This window comes from Staurois parvus, unplaced genomic scaffold (genome assembly GCF_062004578.1).
Source record: "Staurois parvus isolate SC_StPar_1 unplaced genomic scaffold, SC_StPar_1.0 ptg000357l, whole genome shotgun sequence".
Taxonomy (NCBI): Eukaryota; Metazoa; Chordata; class Amphibia; order Anura; family Ranidae; genus Staurois; species Staurois parvus.
Window position 1 is genome coordinate 1,599,789 of NW_028318153.1, and position 23,492 is coordinate 1,623,280.

At 40.9% G+C, this 23,492-nt stretch overlaps 1 protein-coding gene across 1 annotated transcript in view; it reads left to right on the forward strand.

Annotated features, from left to right (window-relative positions):
• USH2A (usherin) overlaps positions 1-23,492 on the forward strand; it is a 1,035,348-nt gene that overhangs the window by 216,946 nt on the left and 794,910 nt on the right. The window contains exons 14-15 of the mRNA XM_089684798.1: positions 17,984-18,147; positions 20,257-20,415. Of these exons, the coding sequence (XP_089540924.1) occupies positions 17,984-18,147; positions 20,257-20,415 (323 nt within the window). The remainder of the gene's footprint in view (positions 1-17,983; positions 18,148-20,256; positions 20,416-23,492) is intronic.

Genomic DNA, 23,492 nt, shown 5'->3' on the forward strand with positions numbered 1-23,492 from the left:
TTATCGAGTAGGCACATTAGAGTTTTGAACTGGACTCTCTAGTTTTTGTAACTACTGTCCAGTCCTGTTATTGTTATTCTGGGTCTCTGTTTTGGGCATTCTCCATAAAAAAACTGGACCTAAATCAAAACTGCACCCAAAAGTTGAAGCTTTCCTTGTTTCCCCCCCCCCCCCCCTCCACTGCCACTTTTGACAATTTTTAGGAGGGAGTGGGTACCTGGTCTTGACATGTACCCTTTCCCACTTTAGGTCAGATGCGTTGCGGTGATCTGAGCTGGAAGCTCGCCCCCCTCCTTCCCCAGCAGCCTTCTGGGACACTTCACAGGCCCCAGAAGACTGTGGGACAAATCAAAAAGTGCAGCAGTTTCCCTTACTACAGATACCGGCATCTGCACCCAAAGCTGATTGAAGAATCGACTCAGGTGAGGATATCGCTGGATCCCTGGACAGTTAAGTGTCCTCTTATTGAAAGTCAGCAGCTGCAGTATTTCTAGCTGCTGAATTTTAATATTTTGCGGATAGCCTGGAGGTCAATTTAATCTAAATACCTTAGTTGAACCACAGCCCCCCAATTGATGTGCCTGTTCTCGGGGTGAACTTGCCAGGGCAGGTTTCAGGTTCCCCTATAAGTGTAGGTTCACATTTGTGTGACTTTGCAAGCCTTGTTTTGAATAGGCTGCTGTACCTCTAGAAAACGCAAAAATGTCCCTGCTCAATTTTTGAAAACATGGCCCGCACAGAAACCGCAAGTGCAGTGCGGTTCTCAGAGCGGGAAGCCACTTGCTGAATTAGAGTGCGTGGGGGTGCCATTAGGATTAACAGCACCTCTGCAGCGGCAATGCGTTTTTCTGTGTAGGTGGTTGCAACTGCGGGAACAGGTGCAGTCTTGCAGCAGCAACCACCCACACAGGTGTAAAACTAGCCTAAATGAAGCCTGAAAACAGTAGTTGCAGACTTCATTGTAGCAATATTGTTACAATATATTTTATTTAGAGCTTGTTTTTATTTTTACATATAGTGCTTGTCTTTTGAATTAACCATGTCAGTTTTAGCAAACGAATGACAATAAAGGAGAAAATACCTGGATACCAGTCTGCCCACACCCCTTCCCTTGCTTTTAGACCAGGCGGTATGAGAAGATCCCAAGTTCTCTGTGGTTTCACATGTCCTTACTGTTCAGAGAGGAGCAGTCCATCTCCCATCTTTCTCCTCTCCAGCACCGCCTCACCATTTCAGCTGCTGACCAACTGCAGGAGTAAACTGCTTTTATTGCTCAAGTCAGTGTATTGGCAGCTGCATAAAGAGGAATTATTGGGGGTACCAGGGACCCTGTAATCTAATTGTTTCTTTGGGTAAAAGCCAGTGATTTCTCAGTATTGTACTCAATAAAGTAGATGGTTAGAAAACATGGACAAGAGATGGCCAGTGACTGCATACATGCTACAATTATTAAAGATGAACTTCAGGAATTCAGATACTTTGTAAAAAGTACAAGCATGCCAGGAGTTAACTCCAAGGAGGTGCATGCCACCTCATGAACCTATCTCTTTCATTTACATCTGACAGATTTGAGGCACTCCAGGAAGATAGCTTCTAAAGCTATGATGCTGGACCTTCTGGTCTTAGCTCCCTCAAGTGAAGAATTGATGCAGCTGCTATGCCTGTCCCTCTCCTCATCCTGTCTGGTCACTGAAGCCTTTGTATTATGTGAACTCATTAACAAAATACAAAGGCTTCTGTGAATGTACAGTAGAAAGAGGGGCAGGCATAGTTGCTGTGTGTGCTTCTCTCCTCCCAGAGCTCTGAATGTCTCCTAGGGAGTGCCATAAACCTGTCATATGCAGATAATAGAGATAAATTCTACAGGTGGCATCCACCTCCTTGGACTTAACTCATAGTATGTCTACCCTTTTATCAAAGTGGCTGAATTCCTGTTAGCAAGTCCTACCATTACAGTTCTTTCAGAAATCAGTGCTCCCACATTTGTGCTCCCTACAACCCTTTTAATAATTTCTGACAATACATTTGATATTCATCAAGATCCGAAAAGAAAATCAGAGAAAAAATACATAAACATAGAAAAGAACATAGACAGCACAAAACGTTCTCATGCAAGGTTAGCTTTAACTAGCAGAATATTTTTCCTTTGCTGTTCTAAATTTTGGTTCAGGCAGTGCAGGTATTTTGTTATTGGTTAGCAGTTCTAGCAGTATGGGTGCTGTAGTACTGCAGTTTTCGAAGAGCACATATGTTGCAAGGAGTGTGTGATTGAATGTGGGTGTGTGTGTGGGGATGAGGGAAATAGGTGTTCCCAGCATTTCCAGATGTCACCGAAGTTCTGAGTATGAGCTGTTGAGGCTAGAGGGTTCCATTATGCATATCAAAGGGCTTCATGCAGCCCTTAGGGCACAGACCAGGCATCAGGGATATAAGGAGCCAACAGGTGATTCACCCCGCAATCCTCTGCTCATATCTGAAAGTTAAAGTTTGTGTGGCGTCTCCCTTTAAATAACCCTGTTGGTTTGTAATATTATTTCTAAATTTCACTCTGTACAGCATGAAAGAGGAGACGCAGTCTGCTGTGAAGTAAACTCGGCTCAGATCCTCTTTCCTGACATTTTACCCCGATGGAACTCTCACCAAGTGGTCTCCAGAGTGACCCACTCAACACCCTTAAAAAATCCTGATAAAAGCCAAATCCGCAACACTGACTACAAATTTGTTTCATAGAATAATATCCCAACTGGGAATAAATAAAATGCATCATTTTGTCCGCCTCAGAATTTTATCTACCATTAAAGTCAAAAAGAACATGAAGAGTTTTTTTTTCTCTCTCATCGTTTTAGAAATTCTATGAAGCATCTCCAGAGTAAATAGCTTCATTATGACCTGTGTTAATTGGCGCTGGCATATTGGAATTAAAATACAGTGTAGAGGTGAGCCGAGGATTAAGGAGATAATGTTAGTTGCAAAAAGACAAATCAGACGGGTTATTTAGAAAATGGAAATAATGTTGCTGTGATGAATTCTAACCGTAAATCAGAATGCAGTTTGAGCATGAAGAGGGAAGTTAAGCCCCCCCCCTCCATGGCAACCCATGTGGCTGCTACACCATTCAGGGGTGCGATTATGGTTGAGATCTAAATACCTATAAAATCCTCACTAATATGCTCCATTATCACTACCCCAATGTGAAGGTCCATCCAATCACTGGCATTGGGCATTGAGAATAGGAGGTCTACTTATCTGATCTATTTGCATGTTCCTGTTGAAAAGGAAAGGAGCAGATAAACACACCATACTGGTTAAGGCTGGAGTCACTCCAATAAAACCTGTATTATACAAGGCACTATCATATGCTTCATATGTGCTTTGGCATTCATTCAGAATAGCACCTCAATGCACATCTACGGTATACACCAACAAACCTGAACTTCAAAAGTTGGTAAATGTACATGTGTTGTAGTGCACTGTGTTGTCCAATAGAGTTTTAAATATATCTAAAGCCATTTTTTACATTTGGATAGAGTAAGAAATAGTGATTCCCTGTCAGTTTCTTTTTATTTTGTCATCTATGACCCCTTGAAGAGACTTCCTATCACTTTCTGTCCTGTAGGCAGAAGAGGGAGTGGAAGGAAATTTCTTCAAAATGAGGGAAATCCCTTAGGGGTCCATGCACACTGAGCTTAAAAAAACTCCAGTTCCCATGGCAGATATTTTGCAAGCGGGAACGCTTGTTTGTGTTACTCGATATGTAAACAGGAACTAAGGGACCATTCAAAGTGAATAGGGTGCCTACAAGCAATGCCCAAAAAGTTTGCGTTACTGCATGTGTTAATTCACAGCTGGTGAACAGCTGAAACTCCTATTTTTTAAAATTCCTCTGCAGTTGATTGGCTGTTGAAGGTAGACACAGATTATCTTGGCTAATCAAATAATGTGATCCTTTAGAAAATCCTCTGAATTATGTAAGGTAAAGCAAACGATGGGGCAAGTGTAACACTTCAGGTGACTTGGAAATGTCAGGCTTAGACAAAGTATGTAAATCAAAAAAGGGCACATCTTTCATCAGTAGTGTACAGTTATAGTAATTTGGACATGAAGTCCATGTTGACTTAAAAGAAAGCCATTTTACCCAAGTTTGTCCTTAATAATACCAAAAAGTTAGACTTCCATTTTGCCAGGAGGGGATTCTGCCCCTGGTGCTCTTACTCTTCCTGGGTAACATCTCTACATGCCTCCTGAGCACTTACCCCCATCTGCTGTAAACCATTCCCCAACTGCTTTCAGGCTTCTTGACCCCCAGCAGCCCATCCTCCCCCTGGCTCCTCAACAGTATGTCAGCATGGAAGGAGGTTGAGTGTTTTCTGTAATAAAGCCAGCCAATGCAGAACATCTCTCTGCACCCACCTACCTCCCCAACACAGTGCATCCCCTTATGACCACTCCACCCTCCCAATTCTATCACAGTAAATATGTCCGCAACCACCTCATCACCCATTATCATAATGTATCCCTCTGCAGCCATCTTTTCTTCCCCCACATCATATCACTTCCACCAATAACAACCACCTTACCCCACTAAGCAGGTCAACCCTGCACACTCACATCATCACCATTATGAAACTCCCCAAAACCACCTCACCACTTCGTCCCGTCTGCTTCCAACTCAACACCCACCTTCTCCATGGCAGCACATCCCTGTGTCCTCACCTTTCACCCCACCACAGTTCACTCCCCCATGAAAACAGCACTTTCCTCCCACCTTATACCTGCACCCCCCTCCTTATCACAGTACCCCCCTCTATCACAATGCCCTCCTCCATCATAATACTCTACTTCACACCCACATCACCCACTCTGTCGTAGTGCCCCTCACACCCACCATGGCCCTCCTCCATCACAGTGACATCCAACTTGCCCATTTTAGTAACAGCTTGCCTTCCACCCACCCTTCTCATCCTCCCAGCTCACAATGCTTCCATAATACCTCGGAAAAACAGTGGCCTCTCACCAACCTTTCTCCCCACCTCACAGCACTTCTCTCCTACCCACTTGTTACACCACCTCACATCACTTTTCTCACCCATCTCACACCCCAGTCATATCGCCCCCTCCCACTTACCTTGACACTGGCCTATGGTTTCTCCTATCCTCCTCAAACCCTATCTACACCAGAAAAAAAACAGGTGCTAGTCAATAAATCTATTCAGTGATAAATACAAATTTAAAAAATGTGTTAGCGCTAAATGCTGTCTTGCATTTCCACATCAGAGTGTATATTACAATAAAGAAAACAAGACCATAAAACTAAACATGTGCATGTGCAAAATGAATGGCATAGACGGTTTAAGAAGGGGCAGGAAGATGTCCACAATGACGCAAGAAGTGGGCAACCAAAACAGTAAAGAGCGGATGCAAATGTGGACAGAGTGCAATCCCTTGTACACTCATGCTAGTGTGGTTTTTTTTATTACAAGGGGATAGTTTACTATCATAGAACATGGTCCAATGGTCAACCAACATTGTACTTGGAAATTCTGAAAAGGTGACAGAGATCTGTTTGGAGGAAAAGCCCAGGACTTTCGCCTGAGAAGTGAATTTTTCACCATGCCAATGCTTCTGCACAAACATTTTTTTTTATAGCCCATTGTGGGAATTAAATTGTTATTCCTCAGATTGACCCAAAACATGCAGCTTAACACATTGCCGCCTGGCCTATAGCGGATTGACAGCCGGGGCGGTCTTCTTCTCCCTGTGACTGGGCATCATATGATGTCCTGTGAATCGCACCATGCATGCACACCTCTGGGGGCGTGCAGTGCAGCCATTCTTGTCAGACTGTGTCCCTCGGACACAGCACTTCCCCGCTGGAGGTAAAGAGCCTATAAAATTGGCTTTTCACCACTGGATCGGCTGTGACCTGTCACATCCGATCATAAGTGTAAACACACAGTGATCACTCACTGTTACTATCTTCTCCTCCTCACACACTGATCTTGCGTGAGAAGAAGAACCTAGGAACAGTGAGTTTTTCAAACCCTTTCACTACTGTACACCACACTGCCCCTAATAAAGAGTTCCTGTCAGTGCCACCAGTGGCTCTGTCAGATCAGCCCATCAGTGGATCTGTCAGTGGAGCCATTAGTGGACCCATCAGTGAATCTGTCATTGCCACCATCAGTGGATCTGTCAGTGCAGCCCAATAGTGCATCTGTCAGTGCAGCCCATCAGTACACAGCCCATCAGTAGATCTGTCAGTGTCTCCATCAGTGCATCTGTCAGTGCAGCCCATCAGCACACACCCCATCAGTAGATCTGTCAGTGCCTCCATCAGTACATCTGTCAGTGCTGCTATCAGTGCATCTGTCAGTGCTGCCATCAACAGATCTGTCAGTGCAGCCCATCAGTGGACCTGTCACTGCATCCCCATCAGTGGATCTGTCAGTGCAGCCCATCATTGCACTGCCCATCAGTGGACCTGTTAGTGCAGCCCATCAGTACACTTGTCAGTGTACCTGTCAGTGCAGCCCATCAGTGCTTTCTTCAGTGTACCTGTCAGTTCATTCATCAGTGCAGCCCATTGGTGTACCTGTCACCACAGCCATCAGTGCACCCTAATCAGTGTACTTATCACAGAGTCAACACAACTGCCGCCCATCAGCAGTGTACCCATCACAGTCATCCATCAACAGTTTACCCCTCATACAGCCACAATCACCAGAGCCGAAATGTCCAAAACATATTTTACTAGTGAGGAGACGCTCAAAATCCTGAACATGTCGGATAAGAGCAGCAGGGAGCTCTCACCATCCGACTCCGATTCGAAATATGAGCCAATAGAAAATAGTGGGTCAGTGACCGAATCGGAGGAGGAAGCAGTCCCTCCTAAAAGGATATGGTGCTCTGAAGAGCAGGCAACAACAAGCAGCACCATACACCTCAATGGTCAATCAACAGACACCAATGGTGCTAGACCCCAGGATGAAAAGCCCAGTACCAGCACTGGAGCACCCCATCAGACCCCAAGAATTAGGGCTCACACATATCTTCCTGAGGCCCTGGCAAACCCTTTATGGCTGCCTTCCAGCTCAGGATTAGCTTCAATCTAACCTTTCACTGCACAGCCAGGTGTGCAGACCAATACTGAAAATGTTTCTGAAATTGAATTTTTTATATTTTTTTCCCTGCCGATTTACTGCAATACATTGTTTACTCAGCAGTGTATTTATAATAATCCCAGTACATCCTACGCCCATCCTTTTCTGTGGAGACGCCTCACAGTGGAGGAGTTAAAACTGTTTTTGGGTCTTATGTTTAACATGGGGCTTACAAAATATTAATTGCATGCCTACTGGTCCACCAACCCCATCCATCATATGCCCATCTATTCTGCTGTAATGTCCCAGTCACGCTCTGATCTGATCATGCAATTTAATTTCAATGATAACTCCCCGAGATCATCCCAGCTATGACAAGCTATACAAAATCCGCCCCCTAATAAATTCTTTTGCTAAGAGATTTTCAGAATTTTATGTCCTTAAGCAACAAATTTGTGTGGATGAATCCCTTATCCACTTCATTACCAGCTGGGATTCAAGCAATACATCCCCAGTAAAAGGGCCAGGTATGGACTGAAGCTGAACAAGCTCTGCAAAAGAGCTACAGGATATGTGCATGCATTCCGCGTGTACGTAGGCAAAGACTCCCAGCTCCAGCCCCCTGAGTGCCCAACCTACATTGGCACAAGTGGCAAAATTGTTTGGGACCTGGCATTCTCACTGTTCCAAAAAAGTTATCATATCTACCTTGATAACTATTATACCAGTCTCCCCCTTTTCCGGCATCTGTACCGTGAAAAAACCTTAGCCTGCGGTGCCACCCGAAAAAATAAAAAGGGATTCCCGCAAAGTTTTGTAACCTCAAGGCTACAAAGGGGAGAATCCGCAAGTCTGAGAAACGAGGAAGTGTTAGCTATGAAGTGGAGGGATAAGAGAGATGTTTATGTCCTGTCCACTATCCACAATGACACCTCAGTGGAAATTCATGGAAGACGCTGTCCTTTCCAAAAACCTGAATGTATCCATGATTATAATCAGTTCATGGGGGGGGAGGGAAGGGATTTTAATGACAAGATGCTACAGCCCTATTTGTCAACAATAAAGTCCCTCTTCTGGTACAAAAAAATGCAATTTATTTTTTTCATTTGGCCATTTACAATGCATTTGTCTTCTATCAAAAGTCAACAGAAAGACCCACCACCTTCCTCAAATATATAGAAAAAATTATCACTGCCCTGATCTACCAGCAAGGACCCCTCCAGAAAACATTCGTTCTGATTGTGTGAGCAGGCTTCATGAGGATCATTTCCTAGAAAACATTCCACCCACAGAATCAGGAAGAAGACACTAAAAAAAATGTCGGGTATACGGCAGAAGAGGAGTTAGGAAAGACACCAGTGTTCATTGTCCACAATGTCCCTCCCAACCAGGCCTATGCATTGGAGACTGCTTCTGACGTTAACACATATAAAATATTAATTCCACTTATTTTTAACAGCCTACCATTTCCCAGTTTCTAAAAACCATGGTGATTATTTGCCTGTTGCCTTGATTGACCATGCCTTTGCCTTCCACGTTAACTGACCCTGGCCTGTTTACCAACAATGCTTTTGCCTGCCGTCTGGATTGTTTCTAAACAACGCTTTTGCCTTCCACCTGCACTGGCCTCAGCCTGTTAATCGACCATGTTTTTTGCCTGCCGCTTGAACTGATCATTTGCCCTGCTACTGTACTAGTGGGATGCAAGATAACACAGGGGTCTCACATATGTGAGGAGCTTCAGAGTAGAGAAAACCAGTTTTTGCCAGATCAGGGTCTGTTAGTCCAGAGGCTTCAAAGAGATTGGGTGGGACGAAGCCTCTACCCCTGTGGCCAGGTCTTACCTGACCGAGGCCCTAAGCCTGATGTTCCTTCCTGCTGCCTGGACCAATACTGTGCTGACCATATCTCTGCCTTCTGCCTGTAATGACCCAGGACTTTTTATGGACTATGTTCTTGCCTGCTACCTGAACATGTACTGTGCTGACCATAGCTCTGCCTGCTGCCTGCAATGATCCAGGAGTTTTTTATGGACCATGTTCTTGCATGCTACCTGAACTAGTACTTTGGCTGTGCTGACCATATCTCTGCCTGCTGCCTGTAATGGCTCTGGACTTTTTTTGGACTGTGTTCCTGCCTGATGCCTGGACTATTCGTTTGGCTATTCCTGCCCACATCTCTGCCTGCTTCCTGGACCACTGCTCTCCTCTGCAGACAACTTCTCTACTACAGCCACAGGTTTACCTGTTTACCATTTGTTTAGCTAGGCTGTGAAAAAGTCTCATTCATGTGGTATCACCATACTCAGGAGGAGTAGCATAATGTATTTTGGGGTGTAAATCTTGAAATGTCCATGCTGCATTTTTAGAAATATCTTATAAATTGACAACTTTGTGTAAAAAAAATGTTTTCACTTTATTTCCACATTCTTCAAAAAAATGATACGTTCAAAATACTCATTATGCCTCATAAAATATATGTTGGGGTGTTTGCTTTCCAAAATGGGGTCATTATGTGGGTAATTCCATTGTCCTGGTGCTCCAGGGCCTTCAGAAATGCAATAGGTAGTCAGGGAATTAGATGTGTAATTTATGCCCCTAGAACGCCTGATGGTGGTGCTTGGATGTTGGGCCTCTGTATGTGGCCAGATTGTGTAAAACTCCCACACATGTGGCATTGTCATATTCAGGACAAGTAGCAGAATGTATTTTGGGGTGTAATTCTTGGTATGTACATGCTATATGTTAGAAATATCTTATAAATTGACAACTTTGTGTAAAAAAAAATACATTTTCATTTTCTTTCCACATTTTTCGAAAACTTGTGGAAAAAATTACTTGTTCAAAAGACTCAATATGCCTCATAGAATATACTTTGGGGTGTTTGATTTCCAAAATGGGGTCTTTTTGTGGGTAATTCCATTGTCCTGGTGCTTCAGGACCTTCAAAAATGTGATATGTAGTCAGGAAATTAAAAGTGTAATTTATGCCCCTAGAACGCCTGATGGTGCTACTTGGATGTTGGGCCTCTGTATGTGGCCAGGCTATGAAAAAGTCTCACATATGTGATATCACCATACTCAGGAGGAGTAGCAGAGTGTGTTTTGGGATGTAATTGCAAGTATGCATATGCCATGTGTGAGAAATAACTTGATAATATGACAATTTTGTGTGTAAAAAAAAAAAACAAAAACATGTCTTAATTTTCCCATGAATTGATGGAAAAAATTACAACTTCAAAAAATTCACCATGCCTCTTACTAAATAGCTTGGACTGCCTACTTTCCAAAAAAAGGGTCATTTCGGGGGTATTTGTACATATAAGTACATCAGGTGTGATCAATTTTCAATGATTGATACCATAGCTTGTAGACTCTATAACTTTCACACAGACTAAATAATATACCCTGATTTGGGTTATTTTTACCAAAGAAACATAGCAGTAAAAAGTTTGGCCTAAATTTATGAAGAAAATTTACTTTTTTGCTAAATTTTGTAATAGAAATGAAAAAAAAGTGTTTTTTTTTTAATTCTTGCCCTTTTTTCACTTATTTCACAAAAAAATAAAAAACCCAGTGGTGATTAAGTACCACCAAAATAAAGCTCTATCTCTGTGAAAAAGAAAAATATAAAAGTTTTGTTGAGGTACAGTGCAGCATGACTGAGTAATCGTCATTCAAAGTGTGAGAGCTTAAAATTGGTCTGGGCAGGAAGGGGTAAATGTGCCCTGTATTGAAGTGGTTAAGGAAACTAAAGAGCATAATTATTGGTATGGAAAGTATGGCTTTTCCCTAAAAGTCAGCAGCTTTTTACATGTATAACCAGTCCCCCTGGCCATTTATGTGTGCAGAGAGCAGTGACACAAGACACATGAAGGTATTTGAGATTGACAGCCTTGTTTCACCTCTTTAAGAGGCATGATTGGTATAACCAATGTGGGAATAACTGAGTCTTTGGGGACAGACTTGAGCAGGGTTATTGTTCACAGATTATTTCCTGATTTTCTGACACATAATCACTTCTGAAGGTGTCAAATGCCTGTGTCCTCTGCTGGCAGACTGTGCCCTGGAAGTGTTGAATGCTGACTTGTCTGCTGGAATGGAGCAAGGATCGAAGACAGAAGAGGTGAGTATGATATCTGTTGAAGGGACCTGCCATTCACTTTAATGTCAGCGTCAAGAGTTTTGATTTAAAACTAAATATTCACATTCTTTTATAAACCCAGTGTTCATTGGTTCTCTTTGACTGCCAAAATTCATGGCATTTGCAATATTCTACAGATTGGGGCATCTACATGTACATGTTTAGGAAAATAAAAATAAAACCTTTATGTTGAATGAAAATGTTCAACAAACTCCAACACCTAGTTTGGGAATTAGTTCCCTCATTTCATGTTTAGGAAAATTAAAAAAAAACTTTGTTGCCTGAAAATGTTCAATAAACTCCAACACCCAGTTTGGGAATTAGTTCCCTCATTTCTATTCCTAGGTGTCCCTCTTTTGAAAACAACAGCTCAACCTCTATTGGGTCTTATTAATAAATGTGTATAGATAATGTACTCTGTAAATGAATAATTTACTGCTTTATTTGCTACATTTACTCAGGAAGGGAGAGCTATAATTCCATCAACCTAGTGAGATAGTAATTAATAATTATTTGATGTTTAGGCCACATTTCTATAATCATAGCTGTTTAATTTGCCCTAATACTCCAGATGCTTGCATATTAACAAGAGAGGCATAAAAACAACTGCAGCATCAGCAATACAGCTGGTTATAGAGATATCTAAAGATAAGCCTCTTAAAAAGCCAAAGCAGGTCAATAACGGAAATATCAGCTTACTCATATGGAAAATGAATGTACAGAATCCCACCATGGAAATTAAAACCACCAGCTTTTCAAACAATGATGGAGAAGTTCAAACTGATCTGTAAATTCATATGGGAGAAGATGCGTCAGTCCACAAACTGCAAGCTGATTATAAAAATATTATTTAAAAAGTATTCCAAGCCCAAGTTCACCTTTTTCAGATCTTCCTTCCTGTGACATACTGTATTTGCAATTACTTCATCTTTTTTAGTTTAAAAAGGAAACCTCACTAAGCATGACTTGTATGTTAAATGACAACGTAGGCCTCATTCATACTTGCATACTACAACGTACACCCATACAAGGATTGTGTTTACCCATGCGAGGATGCACAGCTGTTCTGTGCATTCCTGTGCAAACAGTCCCATTCATGTCAGTTGGGACACAGAGGCTGCATGGACAAGTCAAATTAAGAGCAACAGCCACTGCATCTCATTGACATGAAGGAGACTGCCTGAACTGGGATGCACAGAACACCTGTGCATCTCTGTGCAGGTAAACACAGCCATCACAGGGGCATACGCTACAGCACATCAATGTGAATGAGGCCATAAACAGCAACAGTAGTTTTTGATGCAGAGCTTTTGGCATAGATAGTGGTGCCAAATCTTAAGACCCCATGATACTAACTCAACATTGGGAAATGAGCTACAAGGTGGAGCGGGTACCGAATACCCGCTCCCCCCTCCACCCCAAAAGATACCAAATGTGGGGAGGAGGCAGATAATCGGAGCATCCCCTTTTGGGTGGAGCTCCACTTTACATAAGAGGAAAAAATGACTCCTTACCAATTTAAAGTGGTTGTAAACCTCAGACATGAAATATGATCAAAGCATATCCCTCTATAGTGTGTACTTGTCTCAGTCCAGAGACCTAGGTGTCATTTCTGTCTGCTGCCTTGTTGCTCTGCTATCAGCATGAGTCACTTCTGACAAGTTTTCCTGACACCAAGAGAAAATGGTGACAGGGGAGGGACTTCCAGCAGAGTGACAGCCTTAGCTCTATTCCTGTGAGCTGTGTGGAGGGGGTGTGTCTCTTCCTTCCAATCAGCTCTCAGGACTCTCCTCCCTGAGCTCTGCAAAATGAAATTCCAGCTCTCCGCCCTTTTTTTCTGATCTTTCTGACAAGCTTTAAAATTCAGCACTTTGAATGGATATAGAGAAGAGAAGTATGCAGATAGACAGGCACAACTTATGTAGATGGATTTGTTTCATCTCTTCACTGGGTATATGTTAGGGTTTAGAACCACTTTAAGACCCCATCATACTAACTAAGCTTTACCCTTCTCATACTAACCCAACCTTACCCTCCTTGTAATCCTACCACTATTCCTAAGCCATGGCACACTAGTAAATCTGTTATTGGTAAATATTTCCTTGGCTGGTCATGAAGGATCACTCCTCTATATAGCGACTGACATTTTGCTGTATTCCTCTTCCCTATATAGCAGTCCTATATGTAACCTTTATACTAACTCTCACTGTAATACTAAAGCAAACTATTCATTTCAACAAAAAAATCATCCAAACAAGATTATACTGTATTTGCATTTGACTTATTTTACACATATTATTTACATGTAAAATCCTTCCTTCTTCAGACATCCAAAAGGTCTGAGTCTGCTACTGGGTTCCTCCATCTTGGATGTGATGTCAGCAGCCCCAGCAGACTTAAATGACACTCCATAGTATTTACTTTTGCTCCTCCCCAGGCTGCTTCATGAAAGGTTATGATGGTAGGTGAAGAGAGGGGCAGAGGAAATGGGCTAACACAGAGGGTAATTGCACATTTCTAAAGAGGAGAGGGCTATGGTATGCAAAGAGGGATGGGCCTGTGCTAGGGAATTGACACTTCCTGGAGTAGTCATATTTTCTAGCAAGTTCAAAGGCACTAAAGGCAAAGGGTGTGCCCTGAGAGCCGTACACCAAGCAATCCAGCACATCAAAGAGATAGTAGCATCCTCAGTCTATCTCTGTTCTGGCCCCATCCACCAACGTGTCTCACCCACGAGACTAGTCATGACTAAGTCCTGTGGACGTGGCAAAACAAGTTTGGTGCTTCGTTAGGACGGAGATTGACTTTGAGATTGATACTATCTCTTTGATGTGCTGCTTTGCTTTGTGTGCGGCTCTCAGGACACTTTCTTTGTGTTTAGATCTTGTAAGGCGTTTAGACGGACTCTCTACTCAGCCAGCCCCCAAAGTGGAACCCACCTGACTTGGCTACACAGGCTGGAGCGGGGATCTGAAGCTCTTATCAAGTTCAAAGGCACATTGCAGGTGAATACAAAATAATTTACAGGAAGGAAAAACACTGCCTCTTTAATATCCTCTACAAACTGAACTCTAACCCTAAAATCCTCCTATTAACCCTCTCTATAACCCTATTACTAATGCTCCATGTAATATTAACCCTCCCTGTAACCCTAAAAGGAACCTTCACTCTATCCCACCCTGTAATTCTCACATTATAGCATATGTAAACCCAATCACTAAAATACCAAGATCTAAAATTAATGTGATATTGAAAGTTGTTTTCAATGTTTATAAATATACATCCAGGGGTGGACTGACCATTCAAGTACTTGGGCACTGCCAGAGGGCCTGGGGTCCGTAGTGGGCCCCATGAAATGCCCCTGGCACCTTTTTTATAGGCTTTTTGGGTGTGCTTTGAGTATGGGCAAGGACACAGGGGCCCCATGATCCCCTATTGCCCGGGGGCCCCATGAGTTGTTAGTCCACCCCTGTATACATCTTTATAACAGAGCACCTTTTGATCCTGCCATGAAGATCCTTTCTGGTACTGCCTAGTTTGGGGTGGCAACTGTCTCCTAATCGTGCTTGTCACCCTGTAATATGCGCTCCTCATGGATACCACTTTTGGTCGTACTGGCACATATTGCAAAGCATATTGTAGTGATCCACCTTTGTGACTATTAGCCAATCCAGAGTGATGACATGCAACTAATACTGGAGTGATTGCGTATTGTTAGGAAGTAGCTAACTAAGAGAGGCTGGGGGAGATTAGAAGCTCTGAGATGTGAAAATAAAGTAAAAACAGTATTTTATGGGGAAAAAATGGAAATTTTTTATAACACACAGCTCTTTAGCACACTAAATTTCACCTTACCCTCCCTAACTAAAAGTTACCCCTTGTTTGCATACTCAACTGGCATACTCCAAAGAATAATAATTTAACAAAAGGTTTTTACCGCTCTGACATCGGAAATTCCGTTAGATATTATCAGATTGTTATATGGTATTTGTGACGGGAGCCACTTTGGGTGGGGGGCCCATGGAACCCAGCTCACTTTGGAGAGGTGGGGAGACCCCTGTCTCAGCACCCCACATCCCTCTTATGTGTAAATCACCCTGTGCCTGTTAGGGGTACAGGGTGATCTGTCCTAATATCGTGTGGGCTTTGTCTCAGACTGTGTAGACATGTTTAAGAGATAGGTGGGGTGGGGGGTTGTGGATTGTTTAATGTTTTGTGTATTAGCTTAGTGGGGGGTGTCTCCAGCAGTTCTCCCTTCTAATGGGACTGTCTGCTGGTGTGAAGTTTGAATACCTGTGTGTCTCTTGTTACTAAATGTAGATTGCCCCTCCCTGTGTCATTATGCTGGGAGGGAGGATTGTCCCCTAAGTGTATATAACTTGTATCTGTGTTCAAATAAACTAGCCTACCTCCTGGTTTACTTCAAGACTGGTGTCATCTAGTCTTGTATGGTCGGATGTGGTGTCTGTTGTCGGTGTTCGGTCGGGGAAGTGGTAGTCTAACAGAAGTACTGAAGCGCAGTCGGGGTCGGTTCCGTTACAGTATTTAACAGGGATACTGGGATATACATTTTCACCAAACCTTGAATTCCCACGCTTCATTAAGCTTCTGTCAGTCAACCCAAATTCATTGGCTGGAATGGTACCGATACTAAGGGAACTGATTTATTAATGCTGTAAAATCATTTGCACCATCAGTCTCAGTGTTAGCTAAAATTTCCTACCTCGATTTGTTAAAACCAAAAGCGACCAAAAACTGCTTATAAACACCACACCGATGAAGTTGTATAGGCAAATTCACTAATGTCAAGTACAATATTCCATGTTTGTTGTAATATCAATCCAGATTATAGTGCCTCGTCTCCTCAGATCAGCAGGCATGCAAGAATTTTACAAATCAGTTTTGCAAATTACTTCTGATTTATTTTACAATGACAAATGTATAGTTTGTCAATTACAATTTACAATTTAACTTTACAATATTAATTTTACAGATTACAAAAATACTATTTTTTAATACTATGTATTGTGCATTAATTTATTTTTGGAAAAACATTTAACATCAACATTATTTTGAAAAAGAGAAACAAGTTGACATATACTTAATTTGTATTGTCATTCTGCTTTTGAAATACAGTAACTACTATCTTACATTTAACATTACACAGTATAAAAATGGCCGCAGAACAGAAACATGTCACTTAAAAATACTTCAATATGACCAGGAAGCATTCAATTTAATATGGAATTTAATCCATATGTTTCCTTATTTAAAAGAAAATTATAAGGATTTATATATATTATGTTCCTCTTGCCAGTTTGTACACAAGTATAGCACAGATGAGCTGGGAAGGCATCATAGCATGCAGAGAGGGTAGGAAAGGGTTCTTGACACACCTGAAGGGTCAAATACCTTCAAATTTTAAATTATAAGGATTAAAAATATGTTATGTGTTTAATATGTAAGTGGGAAGTATGGAAATGGGGTTGCTTATTTTGTATTTATTTATACATTTTACATTTACAATTTTTTTTTTTACAAATGCTTTATGTGTATTCATGTTTTTGAATATGCTGAATGAGTGACTGTTAACAAAGAATTCTAAGTGTATTTGTATTGCTTCTCAGTTCATGAATTTATAGTAATATATCCTACTTTTTGTATTCCATTGTAAATTACGTGTATTACAATTTTTTTTAATGTTACATATTGTTAAGTGTTAAATATGGTAAATGGGGTTGTTTATTTTGTATTTGTTTACAAATTTTATGCTTACAGTTTTTTTTTGTTTTGTTTTTTTACTAATGGTTTAAGTGTATTCATGATTGAAGTATTTTTTAGAAACACCTTGTATTCAAAATTACTCAGAATAAACTATTCATTTTTTAATTGATCTCTCCTAGCTGTTCATATAGTTATCATCAGCTTTCCTTGTGCAATTGAAGTATTGCACAAGGATGCAAAATATGAACGTTACGGCAATAATAACTCAATTTAACAAAAAATATATTCTAGTGTTAACAAACATCAAAGTGTACCAGATGTAAAACCAAAACTTTCTTTTGAATAGATAGGATTTTTTGTCCAGGTTTTCATTGTTGTCTGTGTTCCCCCTGGAGAGGTCAACCTTTTTAGGGCTCTTGCACACGGTACTGATGTTTGAGCATCTACTTTTTTTAAACGTAATTTCAGGCATTTGCTTTGCATGTATTCGCATGCAATTATGTGCATATTTGCACGCATGTGTGTGCACAATATATTTTTAGCAAAAATTGGTTAATCTTTATGCTCATATGCGCGTATTTGCGCAGTTAGCGGAAATTACTAACCAAAAATGCACATTTTCTTATATTTTTTTTTAATGAGGGATAAGCGCCGCTTATTTACGCACCTATTTAGGAACATTAATAGGATGTGAGGGAAAATTTTCCATTTGAGACAACTGTCTAAGAGGGGTTGGTTATACCCTTGCTTTGGAGAGCTCCCTTTTATTGTGGTGCTAGGGCAGGAGGTGAAGTAAAATCTCACTGATGGGACATGGTGCAAAAAACCCCATAAAAATAGTCCTACTCATTCCAACTGAAAATAAAAAAGTTTTGGTTTAACAAATATGCTTGTTGCAGTGCTAGTTTAACCTTTTTCTGAAAATTGAGAGCTAGCAAATTAAACCTAGAAAATATATGGCCTTTGGTTTCCATTACCTGCCTTAGGATTTTAAGCCTCTTTATCTTCCTATTGTAGGTGTCAGCCATGCTCATGCAATACTGCCGGGGCGGTTAATGGTAGCTGCCACTCTATAAGTGGTCAGTGTTTCTGCAAACAGTTAGCAAGAGGCATCACTTGTGATGAATGTATAGAAGGTGCAAGCAGCCTGGATGTGAATAATCCATATGGATGCAGTGCAAGTAAGTAAGCACCTCTTCACAGACCATGTTCTTTTCACAGCTAACACAATTGAGTTCATTTTTTTTTTCACTAAAATCTGAAAACAGTGGTATCAAATTGCAAAAAAAAGTAAAGTGAAGAAATAAAATTATTTTTTTGTTTTCATGATTCCAATAAATCTTCATCTACAACCTGCCAACTGCAAATTATAAAAAATCTCTTAGGGGGTCTATTTATAAAGAATTTGCTGTGCAATTCACACACTAAATGTCTGCTGAATCTTCCATCTGTCTGTCATTTTCAAATTCACTTTTTGTGTAATGTAATGGCTGATAGGTGAATCTTGCTTTATTCTAAATGTGACAAATCCTATTTGCTATTGGAATCTCTCCACCATGTTGGATGCTGATGGACAAATCTTTTTTAACTGTAAATCTTACTATTTCTACTGTGAATACCGGCTCTGACTGTTGTGTTTAAAATCCTCTGCCTGCAGATCGGTCTGCTCAGGAGTACTTTTGAACCCATTTAACATTCTGCCATTTCACCCAGCCCTGATGAAGGGGGATTGTGTGGCTCTCAAAATATGTTGGCTGCCCTTTGCTCTGCTTGTTGTAACCAGTTGAATAATAAAGACTTTGGACTCCTAAGGATTTTTAATTTGGTGCTCTTTTTGACCTTTTGCACATCTTTTTGCTGTTGTCTGTGTTCATATTTGGGAGATTCATCTTCACTATTCGTCCTAATGACCACTGTCTCGGAAACAAAACGTGATAGGAAAGCCACATTTTTTGGAGTTATCACAAAAATAGAAGGTGAGGGGAATTGTTTCAATGGGTACATTTGTTCTGCTGACAGTGATCTATCAGGGGATATCCATTTGCTTTGAAGAGCTCTCTGCTTGCTTTCTGGGATGGGAAGTGAAGGAAAATGTCCCCAAAATGACACACACAGTAGAAAACTCAACAGGGGTCTTAACAAAATTCATGCTCTTTCCAAAATTAGAAAATAATGTTTTTTCTTTACACTTTAAAGCCCAGCTCTGGGCAAGAAAAACGTTTTCCCATGCAGCAAGGCTGTGCCTGCACTGCAAGGGTTAACTGATCATTTTTGTCTAGGGAATTGGAGAACAGAGATACAGTTACTTAGTCCTCTTCTCTTCCCCACACAAGACCGGTCCCTGTGGCCCCTGCCCCCCCCATGGTCAAGTCGTCTTGCTGTTCCTGACATCATCAAGCCGTAGACCGGCTCTGGACGTGAAGACGCCACGAACAGTCCACCGCTGGATCGTAGGGGAGCGCCATTTTCCTGGAAGAGCAGAGGATGGGTGAATATACAGATTTCTCCCCTCCCCTGGACAAAACGAGCAGTTTACCCTTGCAGTCGCTACCCGACTGCAAGGGAAAACTTTTTTGCTACCCGGACTTGGGCTTTAAAGCAGACCTTCACCCAATAGAACAAGTTATTTGAAGCTCCTCACCCCTCCATGTCCCACAATTAGATGATTTTTTTCTGACTTTTTTGTGCTATAGCACAGCATTTCCTCTTCGCTCACCTATCCAAGAATGATTCTGTGCTCATGTTGTCTCTGATGGTGCATGCGTGCTGCCAGATTCCACGTGTGCGTAAATGTGCCACAGGACTTTGGGACCTGGCAAAGACCTGTGGCACATCTGCGCACATACGGAGGTTTCCCCATGCATGCGTGAAGACACTGCAGGAATGGACATCCCGGGTCTCAGTTTGTCTGCGCATGGAAGGAAAATCAGGCATGTGTGCAGATGTACTGTAGGCTTCTACCAAGTCCCAAAGGCTGGACAGAACCCTTCAGCACATCTATATACTTGGCAGATTTTCCAAGATGAAAGTGCGGGGGTTGGCGGGAGGGCAGCATTATGGGGAAGGACATTCAGATAGTTTGCTGTATTTCTTTACTTTTTCCTTTTAGTAATGGAATATCTTAAATTTAAATGTAAACATAAAAGACTAATACAAATATTTTAATGGGCTAACTAAACTGCCTAAGACTCTGTTGCACAGTGTTGCAAGTGTGTTAATTTTATTTTACATCATTGCACTATGGAGAGTGAAATAATATTTACTGATATTTGTGTTTGATTCTTGTGTAGCTCCGTCTCAGCAGCCTCCTCCTAGAGGGCAAATCCTCAACAGCACCACTATTATTCTTTCATGGAATCCACCAGATTCCCCCAACAGCAATCACATTCAGTATGTGCTTTACAGAGATGATCTGGAGATTTATCAGACTTCTGACTATGATCCATACAGTAAGTCTTTTTTCTTTTCTTTTTTAATTGTTTCTTAGCTAATTATTTTCAAGTATGTATTCTTAACTAAAAAGAAAATCCCTTCTACTGCTCTCACCCCCTCCAAATCTCAAAATTCCTTTTTTTAATGCTGTGATCTGACTTCCTGTTAGAGGGGGATACTTTCTTTCTCCATGGTCCCACTGTATGGAGGAACATAGTCACCTTCTCTTGCTCGCTTCCTAGATGGACTATGGGATTTATAGTGTACATAGAACAGTGCACATGACTGCAACTAACACATACTGCTCGTTCTAGACAAATGGAAGTGAGGAGGAAAGAAGACATTCAGGAACTTATGGAGGACATTACAAGGAGGTAGAAAAGTACAGTAAGAAAAGATTTCATGAAAAATAGATTGCAGAGCCATGAGAGTAGGGCCATGATAAGTACAGGACATGTATGGATTATTTTTTGGAAAATAAGAATATTGTTTGGTGTCACTTTAAAGCCTACCTGCTCAGATCTTTGATTTTCTCACTCAAGAATTACTGAATGGCATTGGCTTACCCCATTCCCTTTTTTATAAATTCTTTCTATAAGAAAATAATCCAGAATTGACATACGTAGAAACAATATATTATACAGAGGCGAACTGCCTTACAGATGTGAGAACAGCTCAAATCATGTTGGATACAAGAATGGCAATGACAAAAGTATGCATTGTAACAATAAAGTATGCACGATCACTAGGTGAAAATTAAGTAAAAAAAAGTTAAAAAGTAAATCAAATGCAGCCACCACATTTAAAGATTAGTTTGCTGCCATATATAAAATTTTTGCTTTTGTGTTTAGATGCACTTTAGGCCACTTGCACACAGGGCCATCTAGCGACTTTGCATCCTTTCTGGCATTTTAGAGTGGCCAGGGCTGGATGCTGCACCTGTCCCTCCCGTGCCCTCTAAAATAACAGGAGGGACACAGAGCAGCTAAATGGGGGGCCGAGAAGAAATTCTTTGATTTAGTCTGGAATTCTTTAATTTCTGCATATGGGGAAACTGGGTGATCATTGGTGAAACATAGCAAAATGGAGAGAAGAGTGAAAGAAAGACAGAGAGAGGGAGAGGTATTGCCAAAAGCAAATCCTGTTAAGTGTATAGATTGATAAATGGTATCAAATGTAATAAAAATAATGCTCTTTAACCACTGGGTAAAGCTTTCTACTTAAACGGAAACAGATTTCAGATATAAATCTAGCTTTACTTGTTAATTTAATTAATCTAAATAGAGTGGTAGAGGAGGTTAGGAAGGTGAGCTGTTAATCTGCTTACAAGCTTTTACAAAATTTGACCGGAATAGCTGTTTGCTGGCTCATTTTAAGTAGGTGTTCTAGTCTCTTGGTCCTGTGCCATTGCATTCAGTTTTATGACATTCTTTTCATGTCAGATGATGCTTTACTCAGGACTACTCTTTTAAAGCTGAACTTCAGGCAAACAACTAAATACACAGGTAATATATATATTTATATATATATCTTTTACCTGCCACAAGGTATATATTTCCAGTCCTGGGATTCATGCAGACACAGCATAGCTCTATGTGGCTGGGCAGGAGACCTGCTTTTTCTCTGCTGGAGTTCAGTTGCACCCACAAGTTTTGACTCCTCCCCCTCCAGCCTGCGATTGGACATTGAAAGGAGAAGCAGCGACTATTGAGTTAATCTCTCTGTCACTCTTCCATCTCCCATTATCAGCGTATTCATTGTTGGCAGATGAACACATGCAGCACAACTGACTAGCTCCTTGTACTTTTTCTCCCACTCCCAGTCTGATTTCTACTGTACAGGGACTGCAGAAGGCTAATACAAACTCCAATATAAGAACTTATACTGCTTGTGTACCAAAAAAACCTAATTTAACAATGTGTTCATGAATATAGAGATGTATTAGTTTTTGTTTTTTTATATAACCCCAGAGTTTAGCTTTAAGTGCAAATGTTGAATCAAGTCATAGAGAGTAGGGATGATTAGAGTGATTTTGTTGAAATTGATTTCAAGATTCAGGATTGAATTTGAATTTGAATTTCTCCAAAGTGGAAACTCCTAATTTTTCCTCTTAATGTTTCCCCATTTAGATGATAAAGCAAAATTTGCTTGGGTATGTTAGAGTACCTTAATTATTAATTCAGTTAGTTTTCTTCCTATGTATTTTTTGCTTTTTGTGTGTGTATGTAATCAATATTTGAGTATTTAATCAATATGTGAGTAGTCAATGTGTTAGTATTTTTTTATTTAACTTATTTCACTGTCTGTTTTTTTTCTTTCTATGAAAAAAAAATAAAATAAAGAAGCAAATGAGGGTCTGCTTTTACCAGAAGAACAGGTCTAAGATAATTTAGAGAAGCTTTTGTAATACTCAGGAACCATGGAAAGTCCACCGCACCTTGGACACTTTTTTTTGTTTTGTTGGCTTGTGTTTTTGGGTAGATTAGTTTTTTTAGTAACAAAAAAGCAGAAATAATGGTGCTTCAGGGTAATACCTGTGTGGAGAAGTGTAGAGGTTGCAGTGGCAGTGCCAAGACTGGTCCTGCAGCAACAGGTCGAATAGAAGACTGGAAAAAGTCACAGTCTTTGAAAGTCATTGAAAACAGCTAGAACCTTGCACACTGGATCAGATTTTCAAAATTCATTCATAGAGCTGTCAATTTCCCACTTACAATCGGGAGGGAGTCAGAGTGGGTTAAGTCCACAAAGTCTTTGCTTCAAATCTTGGCTCTCCAAAGTTGCAGAAAGAGCGGAGACCAAAGGGATCACTGATAGAGACTGGCAAAGAAAAAGTGTGCTGGCACTAGAGTAGCGTGATCCGGTAACCAGGCAATGTGTTTTGGAGTGTGACTCTTTTGTCAAGGCTGAGACCCGAACCATGTCAAGTCTATTGCTCCTTTAAAACAATCCGAAACCGCAAAATGCCACAAATATTTGAATATGAATTTTATATGATTGGCATTTTTCAATATCAAATAGATACTTTTGTTGTATAAAGCCAGATAAAACCACAAGCAAACTACTTTCTCTAGGATTTTGGCTATTGTGACAAAAG